This window comes from Ipomoea nil, unplaced genomic scaffold (assembly GCF_001879475.1).
Source record: "Ipomoea nil cultivar Tokyo-kokei standard unplaced genomic scaffold, Asagao_1.1 scaffold2845, whole genome shotgun sequence".
NCBI lineage: Eukaryota > Viridiplantae > Streptophyta > Magnoliopsida > Solanales > Convolvulaceae > Ipomoea > Ipomoea nil.
Window position 1 is genome coordinate 6,134,969 of NW_017619273.1, and position 13,634 is coordinate 6,148,602.

Genomic DNA, 13,634 nt, shown 5'->3' on the forward strand with positions numbered 1-13,634 from the left:
CCCCTGGAAGTACACTCGTTTTAGTTAAGCTATGTGGCACAATCATTTGCCCCAATGTGCACACGCTCAGTGTTTCTGTGGCCTGTGTGGCACATTCATTATCCCATAAGCACACACATAGAAATCCCGCCTACATCTATTTTCCGTAGACGTGATTTTCGTGTTATTTTAGTTTGGAGGTTCCATTAAAATCTTTCTATGTTATTTTAGTTTATATAGTTTTTTAACTGTTGGTTATGGCTGGAAATAAACACCAACAATTGAAATAGAATCATTGTTCCCTCCCTTCATCTACTTTAATTTGTGCAAATAATGGCACACATAGATCAACAGAAGGGTACCTGCTTGATGTATAAGTATATGGTGTGCACTTGTGTAACACTGTGTGTGCCATTATGTGCACAGTTATTGTATCTATGAGTAGGTATAAAACAAGTGGTATGCATATGGATTACATTGTGTGTGCCATAATGTGCACAATTACTGTGTGAACTTTGGGTATATGACTATGTTTAGTTTTGATCATTTTTTCTATCTTCGCGTTTAGGCTTTGTTTGCTTATTTTGAGTTATTGTTGTAATGTATTGTTCAGGGGAGCGGCCTCATGTTGAGGTTGGTGGGCAGTCAGGGACGCAAGCTACAGATGGTGGCCATGCTCAGCGTAGGAGGCCTCAAGCATGACGTAGCCAAGAACATCCGTAGCATAGTTGCATACCATGAGGCGGATTAACAATGTTGGCTACATGTGCTCATTTCAAGATCATTCGTAGCTACGTGTGCTCATTTGGAGCTAGTTGATCAGTACTTTACTTTAGTTTACTTAGGTAAATTTATGTATTCTGATTATGATATTTGATAGCTAATCCTTGGTTGATTTACAATTTTAATTTGTTTTTCATTTGTTCATCCAAACGCTCCTTGCGTACGTTATGACACTCTCATGTTCTACGTTATGGCACCGTCATCTTGACCTAAGTGCACACAGAAGTGTAAAACATCACCATGCATGGTTTGCGTGTATTCAATCTATTTGAATTTGTGCACATAATGGCATATATAGATCAACAGAAGTGCACGCCAATTCAAGGTCAAAATAGTTCTACACATTATGGCACACACAGATCCACATAAGTGTTGCCCTTTCTGTATGTTATGGCACGCTTATATTCTACGTTATGGTTACGTCATTCTTTTGCAAGTGCACAAAGAAGTGTATAAAATCATCATGGTTTCCGTGTATTCAATCTATTAAAATTTTAATATATAATGGCATAAAACAAACAACATAAGTGCACGCCAGTACAAAATCAGAATAATTTTACACATTATGGCTCACCCAGATCAACATAAGTGCACGCGGGAACATGGTCCAATTAAAACTACACATTATGGCACACATGATGTAACGCCCATGCACACCAACTTCTTGTATGCCTTTTCGTGCAGAAACTCAGCACGCCCAGTATGGCACACACAAGGAAACCCAAGTGCATACCATAATGCATCACCTCATCCTAGTTTTTGAGGCTACAATATGTCAGTACCACTGTACATTTTGGCACACACAGTATAACTTAGGGGCCGAGCATACCAACTTTAGTTTCGTCTTTCCATCCGTTATGGCACAACCATTTTCATGAAAGTGCACACCACATGAGAAAAGCATTCCGTAATCAATTAACTAAACTTTTCATATTCTCAAAATGCCCATAATAGCGTCTAGGAGAAATGGATACCAAAAGGAGAGTTTTGAAGTTCTCAAATAACCACTAAAGAAAAGTTGTTAAGCTCTAAAAACATTAGGACCGATCGATGTGCATGAGCTCAGGGCTTCCATGGCCATTGTGGCACATTCATTACCCCATAAGTGCACGCACGAAATTCACGACTACAGAAAATGGGATGTGTGAATGTACACAGGGTCCTGTGGCCTGTGCGGCACACTCATTACCCCGTATGAACTAGGTGGATGTGGCATGAGGGCTTGTGTTCTTTGGTGGCTCACTGTGTGCCATTATATGCAGAATTAATGTGTGTATTAAAAGACGGTTAACATTGGGGTGTGAACTTAGATTGTGTTTTTTGTGCCGTATGTGCACTGCCCCGTAAATGTGGGTGTACACAGCCACATATGCCTAGGCTAGTGTGTGCACTTCAACATTGTAGGGGGTGTCGTTTAGTAGGGCGAACACAGTTGGCGATGGCATGAACATTATTATTGTTGCCGCATGCGATTCCACACATTGTTATGGGATTTAAACTGGCCTATTAGTGCATGCTTACACACTCCATTACCCGTCCCTATGAATTTAAATTATGAACACAACCAATGTTACGTATTCAAATATAGAACTTATTGTCATGGTATTCTGTTGCCATTATTTCGACCGGAGAAAATCACTTGGTCCACGTCGTTGGCTGCTTCAGGATGCACACGTCTGGCAGAGATTCGCAAGCGTTGGTCAGAGAGGTCCCTGTCGCAGCGGTGTCGTTAGCGGAATAGCAGAAAGAATAGAGTCTTGAATCATATACTTCTCCTATATTATTCTTGGGATAATTTCAAATACAATATTAATTATTAATTGTTGGGTGCTGAAATTTACCCTAGTATCCATTGAAATTACTTATACTAATGGTCTCCTTATTACTGATTAATTAATATAAACCATTGATTGGATGAGATTCAAAGGCTTAGATTAGTTCTTATGTTCCTACCTAAACATGAGTTCTCACTTGAAGCCCTCCCTTTAGAATCATATTCGGACATTTGCTTAGGTGAGAACGTGAGAACAAATCGTGTGCATCCGCCATCTAATTAATTTTAATGGTTTAGATTAAGTGTGTGCGAACACGGATTAAATGTGTACAAACGCAATTAAGTGTGTGCAAATGCGATTGATCTTGACCATTAAATAATATTAGATTGATGCACATGATTTGTTCTCACGTTCTCATCTAAGCAAGTGTTCTCATTGGACCCTACTTTGATCCTATATAGCTTTTCAGCTAGATTTGTCAAACAGAACCTAAGTAGGGTTCCAACATAAGCTCTTATTTTAAGAACATTACCAAACAGAGTTTAAGCTCTTAAATAAGCTCTGCCAAATATGGTAGAAATCAGACCCCAAAAAAAAAAAAAAACGCGTGCCGAATTTGTTTGGTTGGTTGGACAAATTAACACGCGCCGACCTCTGCTTGGTAAAAAACGTCAATTATAAAAGATCAGGCCATCGTGGTTCCCACTTTCCCGATTCTTCTTCTCCTTTTATAATCTTAGCGACCTACAAACCCTAACACGCTACCATTTGCTCCACCTGCTTAATTTGATTTCAGGGGAAAGAGAAGAAAGGATGTCGTACTTGCTGCCCCATCTTCACTCCGGTTGGGCGGTCGACCAAGCCATCCTCGCCGAGGAGGAGCGCCTAGTCATTATCCGCTTCGGCCACGACTGGGACGAGACTTGCATGCAGGTATGTTCTTTAGCTTTTCGATTTTCATTCCAATTTCTTGATTTCACTTCTGATTATGAGGGAAAACATATTTTGGGTTTATTTATACTTAATTTAATAGCTTTTTCAGCAATTTCATTTGACTTATCTCAATATTTGTAAATTATTTGTTCTTCGATAGTAAAATGTAACTTCCGCGGGTTGAAATGTGTCCTTAGATGCGGAGAACAGTATAGTGGTGAGTTCAGTGTTATGTGATTTCCTAATGGAGTAATAATTCATGAACTGTTGTGACAAATTTCTTCAATAACCAAGCTATAGAAGTTAAGTGAAACAACTATTCTATGAACCTAGAGTGTAAAATAAACCGTACTCTCTTAATGTAACTTGAGTATGAGCCATTCATCACTATCCGTCTTTCTTGATAATACATTGAATCCAGGTTTCAAGGCTACATAAACAATGGATTTCCAGGTTCTGAATTATGGTTTCTGATTTTTTACTCTACCTAATGCTATGTTTGAGGACAATGCTACTTATGGGCTTCATGACTACACACACACACACACACACGCAGGGGTGGATCCAGAGTGGGGGAAGTTTCAGCCCTGCCCCTTCTCCACCCCCTTTATATATATGTATGTATATTTATACATATATAGTAGTAGCTTTTATATAAATAAGTAATGTATATACAAGTTACTGATGGCTTCATGGACGGAGCCATAGCTTTTTCTTCCTTTTTTTTTATATATATTATTTTTTTGGTGAGAGTCTTTTTTATATTATGAGATGTAAAATTTAGACTAACTTGTGATTTTTTTTTTTGTCTTTTTTTTTTTTTTTTTTAATATTAATTGTGAGATGTAAAATTTATATTGACTTGTGATTCATATCAAATTTTGAAATTTATTCCTAATTGAGTAATTTACTACTTATATTTATAATGTGTGTTAATTTGTGAGATTTATAGATGTGCTATGTGTGGTAATAATTATTTAAATTGATTAATTAATTTGTATGTGTTATGTGTGTTAATTTTTGATTCAGTCTAATATATTTTCTAAAAAGTCTACTTTTTATGAATTATTTAGTCAATGTAGTTTATAAGTTTATATTGTATGTCCTTGTATTCAAATTAATCTAGAAAAACTTGAAGTTAATCTAACTGAAGAAAAAGCATTTATGAATATCATATCAATAGAGGTGATATGTGATTTATAATGTGTTCTTATTCAGACCATTTTATCCAAGTGCTTTCACCCCCAGTCAGTAATATTCCTTTCTGGCTCCTCCCCTGTATACATATGTATATAGTTTCCAAGAAGTGAGTAATCATCTTGGTGCAATGATTTGTCATGGGTTCAAGCTTGCGTTTGGTGTTACAGTATGGTGCATTGATAATTTCCTGTGCAGTGCATATTAATATATTAGTGGTTGTATTGGGTTTCTACGTTGAAAATGTGCTTGTTGAGGAAACAGAAGAGTGAATGAGCTTGCAACATAGTGATGCGCATAATGCTTATTAATATACACATCTGACTCCTTACTGTTGAAACTTTAGAAAAATAAAGTTCACTAAATTCACATAATTGGTGTGATGTACAATGGGTGTTAATGATTGAACTTTATTGCATTAGCAGTTGGCTAACTGTCTTTGTAAAATATTCAGTATATAGTATCTTTGATTTCCTTTTTTCCCAATTTATCTGTGTTTCCTACTTTCCTTCTAATTGGTCTTATTGTCCATCTGCCCCTCTATGACATCTATTAATACCTGGTGTCAAATCATGGATTCTAAATTCCTACTTGACCATTTGCCAATGACTTCATGGCCTAATGGGAAAGAGGGACTGAGGGAGACCACCTGACCTGGTTTTGAGTCCCACCGAGAGCAATTATGTGTGGGATGCTTTAGGGGTATTATGTTTTAATTTTTATTGAATGTGCCATTGATTGCGTATTCACTTATGTTTTCCTACAATTTTTTTTTAAATTATTATATTGCATTGTTTTCTTATTTTGGAGTGGCTTCAGCCTTCAGGGTTACTAATTGGTTTATGGTTTTCAGATGGATGAAGTTTTGGCCTCAGTTGCTGAGACATTAAAGAACTTTGCTGTCCTATACCTTGTCGATATCACTGAGGTTCCTGACTTCAACACGATGTATGAACTGTATGACCCGTCGACTGTGATGTTCTTCTTTAGGAACAAACACATCATGATCGATCTTGGCACCGGGAACAATAACAAGATCAACTGGGCACTGAAGGACAAACAAGAGTTCATTGACATTGTCGAGACTGTTTATCGTGGTGCTAGAAAGGGCCGCGGTCTTGTCATTGCTCCAAAAGATTACTCCACAAAGTATCGATACTGAGCACTTGCATCGCATCTGCTGCAACTTGTTGGTACACACAAACATGAGTTTGTTTCTTGCTGCACAAATGTTTGTGAATAATCTTGACCTATATATATATATAGGAAAATACTTGGTGTACTCTCATTTTAAACTCCCAACTTTTATTCTCTCGCACATGTTTTTGATTTAGACACTTTTCAGTGGACCCACATGATGAAAATAACCAATACTGATTTGCCATCTCAGGGAGTATAAATGAAGAAGTAGAATTTTAGGAGTTTATGTAGTAGAACTCATATATATATATATATATATATATCCTGATGATGTTGATACTTGATGTGTACTAGTAACATTTGTAATCAACAGCAGACGATGTGTCATTAAAATACATCAAATAAGTCCAATTTATTGGTAACTAATCAGATAGTAAGCACGCCGACTAAAGTTGCAAAATAAAATTTATTTAGTACATACTATATTCAATAATAATTGTAAATTTCTGTCAATCACTATATATAAATAAATAAGCTAAAATTCAACTATTAAACATCACTTCTTCTTTTTTTAAAGACCGGCCCTGTTTTAAAAATATCATTACTTCCTCCACTTCAATAATGTTTTTGTCATGTTTCAAAATAATAATAATAATAATGTTTTTGTCATACTGAAATATACTATCAGCGATTGAAAGTTTTGGGTGCTGCTAGAAGACTTCTCTGAAAAATCTAGAGAGATATCTCTGGACCTCACAAAACCAAAATGTCATCTTACCAGAAATATGACGTCAGGAAGCGAGATCCAGACCCCAAATCCGCCGTCCTGTTGGTGATCGACATGCAGAACTACTTCTACTCCATGGCCAAGCCTATTCTGCCGGCGATCAAGGCCACCATCGACCTCTGCCGCGGACAGTCGATGCGCGTGATATTCACGCGCCACCGCCACAAGTCTCCGGATGACTACGGCATGCTGTACGAGTGGTGGGACGGCGACCTCATCATGGACGGCACCGTTGAGGCGGAGCTCATCCCCCAGCTGGGCCGGACGGATTCCGATTTGGTGGTTGAAAAGACTACTTACAGCGCCTTCGCAGGTAACATTTTCATTTTCATTTTATTTTGTTTTTCATGTGAATTATTATATTACATTTTAATTTGAGACTTAGAGGAAAAATATTATATTTTTAAATTAAAATGTAAAAGGTATTATATTTTTCTCTTAAAAAATTATTACCCTTTCTTCTTAAAAGTATGGTTAAAAAATCGTTAGGTGCTCTTTGCGCATGAAGAATGTCATAGCGTCGATTGATCGGGTCGGGCCTGGGCACCCGTGTTTTTCTATTTAATTAGTTATTATTTTTATTTTTAAGATTTAGTAATTATAAAGTATTTAATACTTTATAGTTAATATTAAAATATTAAATATTAATTTAAAAAACATTTGAAGGATTTAGAGTTATTTAAAGTCATTTTGAGTGAAATAATTTATTATAAAAATAGAACAATAGCTAATTGACCAACTAGGTGACCTAATTGACTAGGTGGTTGACACTTAGGCAGCTGGCCTAGATCATTGGTTACGGTGGTAAATCTAGGCGTCTAGGCGGCTGGCCAACACTTAGGCGTGAGCTTATGAGTAACAAACAATTTATTCGTAATTAGCGTTGTGTATTACTCCTTCCGTCCCATTTTATATGTCGGGTTTGATTAACGAGGCCTGACTAAAATTATTTACAGTTTAATTTTTCATAATATTAAGTTTAGAATTAATATCTAAAATTTATATGTTTAGAAATTACATTAAAAGTATTATTAAACACACAAAAAAAAATCAAATTTAAAATTTTTTATAACATGCTAATAGAAATAAACAAAGAAAAAAATGTTAATTTGATCAATGAATAGTAATTAATTTATATAAAATGGGACAGAGAGAATACATCATCATTTCAACCCAAATAAGAATCTGCAAGCTATAAGATAGTCTCATAAAAAATTTTGCCCTCCTCATAACTAATATGACTATCATTGTATGTATTTTTATTATTTGTATATTTATGTGCATTATTCGGGGCTACATATGTAGGCACAAACTTAGAGCAGAGTCTGAGTGAGATGGGTGCAAAAGAGGTGATTGTGACGGGGGTGATGACCAACTTGTGCTGCGAGACCACCGCAAGAGAGGCCTTTGTTAGGGGGTTTAGGGTTTTCTTCTCCACCGACGCCACCGCCACCTCCTCCGCAGAACTGCACGACGCAACCTTGAAGAACATGGCGTACGGTTTTGCCTATCTTCTTGATTGCAAAAGGCTTCAGGATGCATTTTCAAAGCCTCAGCTGGAGGAGTAAATATTATTATCATTGCATTTTGATTTGGTGCCATATATAATGTACATTTTTCTCGGTAATATCTATTCTATATTTCTATACTTTTTTAAATATTTTTAACTCAAAGAATTTAAGTTATTACCACTAAAATATGAATTTATGACCACTTATTTAAAATTGAAAAAATGGTATTTTTTCTTCCTGAGTTATATACATATAGCACTTTTCCTCTCCTGAATTATTCAGGTAAGTACACTAACCCCCTTCAATCATTCTAAAAGTGGTCCGATTTCTCCCCCTGATATATTAAATTGACATTTCTACCCTTAAAGTAAACGTTTTATTTATTTTTCTTCTCCAACAAATTATTGCGTATACGTAGGGATGACCACAGTTCGATTCGAACTGAATCGGACACTATACCAATCGAATTAAAAATTTCCGGTTATGATTCAGATCCATAACCCAATATTTGGATTTCAGTTTATTAAAATTACGAATCGAAAAAACTGGATCTTTAACCGTGAACTGGCAGTTTTGGATCCGGTTCGCGATTTTGAACCGTCTTTATTTTAAAACTTTATCTTTTATTTTAAAATAGTCTAAATTCAACAATAAATGTATCTTATTTTTTTCAATTCGGAACATGAACCGGCCGTTCCGATTCGCGATTTTAATAAACTCTAAATATCGAGTTTCGATTCTGAATTGTAATTGGAATACTTTGATTTGGTTGCTATAGTGTCTGTTTGGTTTGAACTAATTTGTGGTCATACTTTGTTGGAGAAAAAAAAATAAATGAAATATTTATTTTAATAGTAAATATGTCTATTTAACATTTCAGGAAGAAAAACAGTGAAAAAAAGTATTATAAATATATAACTCGGGACAGAAAAAATGCTATTTTTCTTTTAAAATTTAGAACGGTAATCGAGATAAGAATTCAAAATGGTCACCGCATGCAAATGGTCAAAGAAATAAGTTGTTGAGCATAGCCTCAATCATGCACGTAACCACTTGATATGACCGACGACACTTGTGACATAAGCCTAAACTAGAATTGCGACCAGCGGCTAATAGGTTGCCAAATCATTAACCTATTCAAATGACAATAGACACTTGTTAAGCCTAACTTGCGACCAATGGTTAATAGGTTGCCAAATCATTAACTTGTACAACTGTTTGGTGAAGGGAAAGCAAAGAATATTTTGGATTGAAAATGTCTATTGGATATGAGTTTAACCGTACCATCCATTAGGTTAATAATAAGATGTCAGCTAGATATGGATAAATCTTTGAAAATGTTGTTATTTAAAACGAATGGAATGGTAAGTTGAAAACGTGTATATTAACCTATACAATATGCAAATGATGATCTTATGCTACAACCATGCATATAAGTACTCCATACACTAATTAATGATAGATTTAGTGGGTCGGTTTAAAAACCTGAAAATGTTTTACAATTTCTGAAAAATAATTTTTAGAAAATAATTTAACTTTTAATATTTGGTTAAATGTTAGAAAATTATATTTTTGTGTTTGCCTGAAAGTTAAGAAATTACATTTTTTCTGTTTAGTTCATTTTCCTGAAAATGAGATATTATTTGTTAAAATAATAATAATAATAATAATAATAATAATAATAATAATAATAATAATAATACTCCATAATAACTAATAAGTAGTAGTGGTGGTGTGGTGTTGGTGTGGTACTATACAGTGTTGGTGGTTGATAGTACTAATTCCCGTGGTCGGTCGGATCGTATGTACTGTAGAAAGTATGTATGTATGTAGTATACAATATGTATGAACACGAAGAGAGAAGACAATAAGTAGCTCAAAATGTTCTTCTTTTATTGATAAAGTTCTTGTATGTTTATCTATGGTGTAGAGAGAAGAGCATAGCTTAAGAGAGAGAGCCGAGAGATGGCCAAATGGTCTCTTTTATTCATAGGAATGTATTTGTGTTTTGTGTATAGAGAGAGGGTGGAGAAGGATTAAGAGAGAGAGAGAGCTGAGAGACCCCCCCCCCCCCTCCCCCCGCCAACATGAAGGGCTAGAAGCCCTTATATAGGGTCAACGAGGTGGCGGGTTTGACCCATCTCGGGTTTGACCTGCCACCTTTGACCCCGACCCGCAGGCCAAGACCCAAACCGCGAGACCCCGACCCGACTGTAAGCGATGGCACGGACCCGGAGTATATGTAACTTATCAGTGGTAATACTAATTTGGAATCTAGAAATTACGAGATGAGATAGAGGATAAATATGAGAAAATAAAAAATTCGAAAAATGTCTTCTAACTAAAAATCTAGTTAGGAAGACATTTTTTGTCAAGTTGGACTTTTTTTTTTTTTCGTTGAACATAAATATTTCATTTGACTTTAATTTATTTTTCTTGAATACACAAACACATGATGAATATTCAGAAAATGACTTTCAAAAGTCATTTTTTTAGTTTCCAAACACTCTTATTGTAATTACATTTCTTCTAGTGTGTGAAAAAAAAAAAAAATTAGTCTATATATAGCATTTTGGCCTTAGAAAGTTAGAATCAACACTAAAATAGTCGTTTGGTTTTCTTGATTTGAAATTCTTTAAAGTTTTAATTGTTTCATATGTGAATTCTCTTTAATTTTTCGGTTAATAGGTAGGAACATTTTTTCTTGGAGTTTCAATTTCTTAAATTTGAGAAATTAGAGTTATATTGACTTCACTTATCATTTGGGAAGAAAAAATGGCATTAATTTGGGACAATACTAACCTCACTCGGCTTTATTATGTAAGGGTATTTCAGCCTTTATATAGTAATTATTCTCAAAAATTTATTTTCTAATAACAAAATAATAGCTAAGGTTACAAGGCACGGTTTATCCAATGCGCACTTTCAAATAACAATTGCGAGTTTTTTTCGTAAATAACAAATAATTGGTATAAAATCTGCATTAATCCTTTTCATAATTTTGAATTTCATTTCTTATAAATTCTTTTATACAAATCAAACCATTTATTAATGACTAAATGAATTTTTTGGGGGATTACCCATTTGGATTTTAGAGTCAGGCTATTGGCACCCATGCAAAACCATCTCATTTTCAAAAGCGTGCCTACGATTGTTTTATCACATTTGCAATTCGTCATTTTTTGAAAGTCATTGCAATTCGTCATTAATTCATTACATATCCATAAAATATAATGTTGACTCACTTTCAAATTTCACAACACATAACAAAATTAGTATTCGTCCAATACTTTATAAAAAATTAAAAAAAAAAAAAAAAAAAAACTCCGTATTTTTACATTTTTGAATAATTATTTCTTTACAAATTTTGTTAATATTTTTAAAAAATTATGCCAACTTTAATAAATTCTGTATATTTATTAGTTTTTCGTGACTTGGCTAACTTTACTAAAAATGAATATAATAACAATACATAAAGCATGTGAAAATTAAGAAACTTTATTAAAAGGGAAACATAAAATCAGTCACTTTTTTTTATTAAAAAATTATTTTATAATTGAGTATTAAGGATTAGTACACTTGAGTTAAACGGCTATACCCAATACGTGCAGCTTGCCAACCTTTTTTGTGTTTTAAGATAACTTAGGTGGTGGTTGGGCAACCTAGCTAGTTTATTTGTGCCTAAAATATATTTTGGGTTGGGTCCTACAACCCAAACTCAACAAATAGAAAAATAGAAAAAAGAAATTACTCTTTATAGACATCAATGATCAAACTAGAAATCGCATATTGCAATTTTAGAAGTTCATCCGACATAATAGGAGATGAGTAAATTAAGGTTATTCAGTGATTCATTAGGTAAAAAGAGCAGTGTCTGATGCCCACAATGAGCCCATCATATTGGGTGTAAATACAAAAATAATTTTTTTTAAAAAAATTCCGGTTTGGTCATTTTTCATATCAAAATAGTCAATCCAAGGCGTGTGATTTACATTTTTCTTAAAATCGATTTGATTCCTCCAATAATACTAAAAGCTTTGAAGCGTCAATTTCTCAATATACAAAAAATTAATATTATGTATGATTTATTCGAGCACTCAAATAAATAGTACAACGAAGTGAACAAGGGAAAAACATAAAGGATTTTAAGAAAGTTGGAAAAAAATTTAGAAATGGAGACAGATCGTAGAGTGAAAACGAAGTATTTTCAAGCTATGGAAATCATTCTACAAAACAACACTATTAATCTGAAATAATACATAATAGGGAAAATTATTGTTTTGGTCCCTCAATTGTTTTGTAATTATTAATTTTGTCCCTAATTTTTAATTTGATTAAATTGACTCTCCACTTGACTTAGGCGGCCAATTTGACAGTTTTTCCTTTAAAAATCTTATATCTCCCTTAGTAAAAAGGAGTTTAATTTATTATTAGGGGCAATCCCAACAAAGTTAGTCGGACAGTTGAGTTGGTAATCAACTAATCATAACTCATAAGGTTTCAAATTTGACTCTCGAGTTGGTTTATTGACCTGCTTTGTTTGAGTCGATCAGCTATGGAAAACTTAATAAGCTCGTTTACTTCCTTGTAGCTCTTTGCCTTTAGAATCATAAGACGGATTTCACGCAATGCATACCTTCAGGTAGCGGTTGTAGACTTTTTCAAACTTATTTTATCACAAAATAATTAAATATAACAAATAATACAGTATCATAGCGTAGACTTAATTCTTACCCCAAAAGGCAATCACGCAGGGCTAAATGCCAGTGCGCACAAGGAATCTGTCCATTTTGGACATAATTCCTACACTGCCGCTACCGAGGTTCAAACCTTGGTCTCTTACCCCAAATACTGTCCACTAAATCTTGAACTAAGCCCGTGTGGATACGTAGAGTTAATTCTATATTTACTGCTCGATTATGTGACATTTTCAAATTTAATTAGTCAATATAAAAAGTGATCATATTATCTTTATTTCGGTGACAATTTTAAATGTAATTTAATTCTTCATTATTTAATCTATTTATAAACGAATCATTGACTTTTTACCACTTTTAAGTTTTAAATACAACAGTCAACCCAACAAACATAAAGTTTATTGTAAATCACTTTTCAGCATCCTATATATGTCATAAGCTCATAACTTACCTAATTAGAACACCAAATAGTATACAAAACCACAAATGGTAGGTGTTCGTGTATGCCAAGTTTACTCTAACATCTCAATTATTGTACCCCAAAACTAACAGGTTTGAGTACAAGAAATTTCATGAATCTCAATTAGTCCAGCATAGCTACCACGTGTCGTCATTAGCAATGATACTTCAATAATTATTATTAAACCGTACTGTTAAAACAAAAAGGTAGTACATATGATACGGATCCAACGGAAAATACTATATGTATTTTTATTCTTGCACTTAATTTTGATGTAGATATTTTTATTGTGTCCACATGAAGAAAATAATTTATCATCGCTCGTCACATTAAGAAGTAAAATTTGAAAGTACATATATTAGAACTCGATAC

At 34.1% G+C, this 13,634-nt stretch overlaps 2 protein-coding genes across 2 annotated transcripts; both read left to right on the forward strand.

The window, feature by feature from the left end:
- The first annotated feature begins 3,212 nt into the window (after positions 1–3,212).
- LOC109160330 (thioredoxin-like protein YLS8) lies at positions 3,213–6,051 on the forward strand. Its single transcript, XM_019308653.1, has 2 exons — positions 3,213–3,470; positions 5,521–6,051. The coding sequence occupies exons 1-2, from the start codon at positions 3,351–3,353 to the stop codon at positions 5,827–5,829; spliced, it is 429 nt and encodes a 142-aa protein (XP_019164198.1). The 5' UTR covers positions 3,213–3,350; the 3' UTR covers positions 5,830–6,051.
- A 415-nt stretch (positions 6,052–6,466) lies between these two features.
- LOC109160329 (nicotinamidase 2-like) lies at positions 6,467–8,221 on the forward strand. Its single transcript, XM_019308652.1, has 2 exons — positions 6,467–6,907; positions 7,900–8,221. The coding sequence occupies exons 1-2, from the start codon at positions 6,574–6,576 to the stop codon at positions 8,160–8,162; spliced, it is 597 nt and encodes a 198-aa protein (XP_019164197.1). The 5' UTR covers positions 6,467–6,573; the 3' UTR covers positions 8,163–8,221.
- Positions 8,222–13,634: the final 5,413 nt, after the last annotated feature.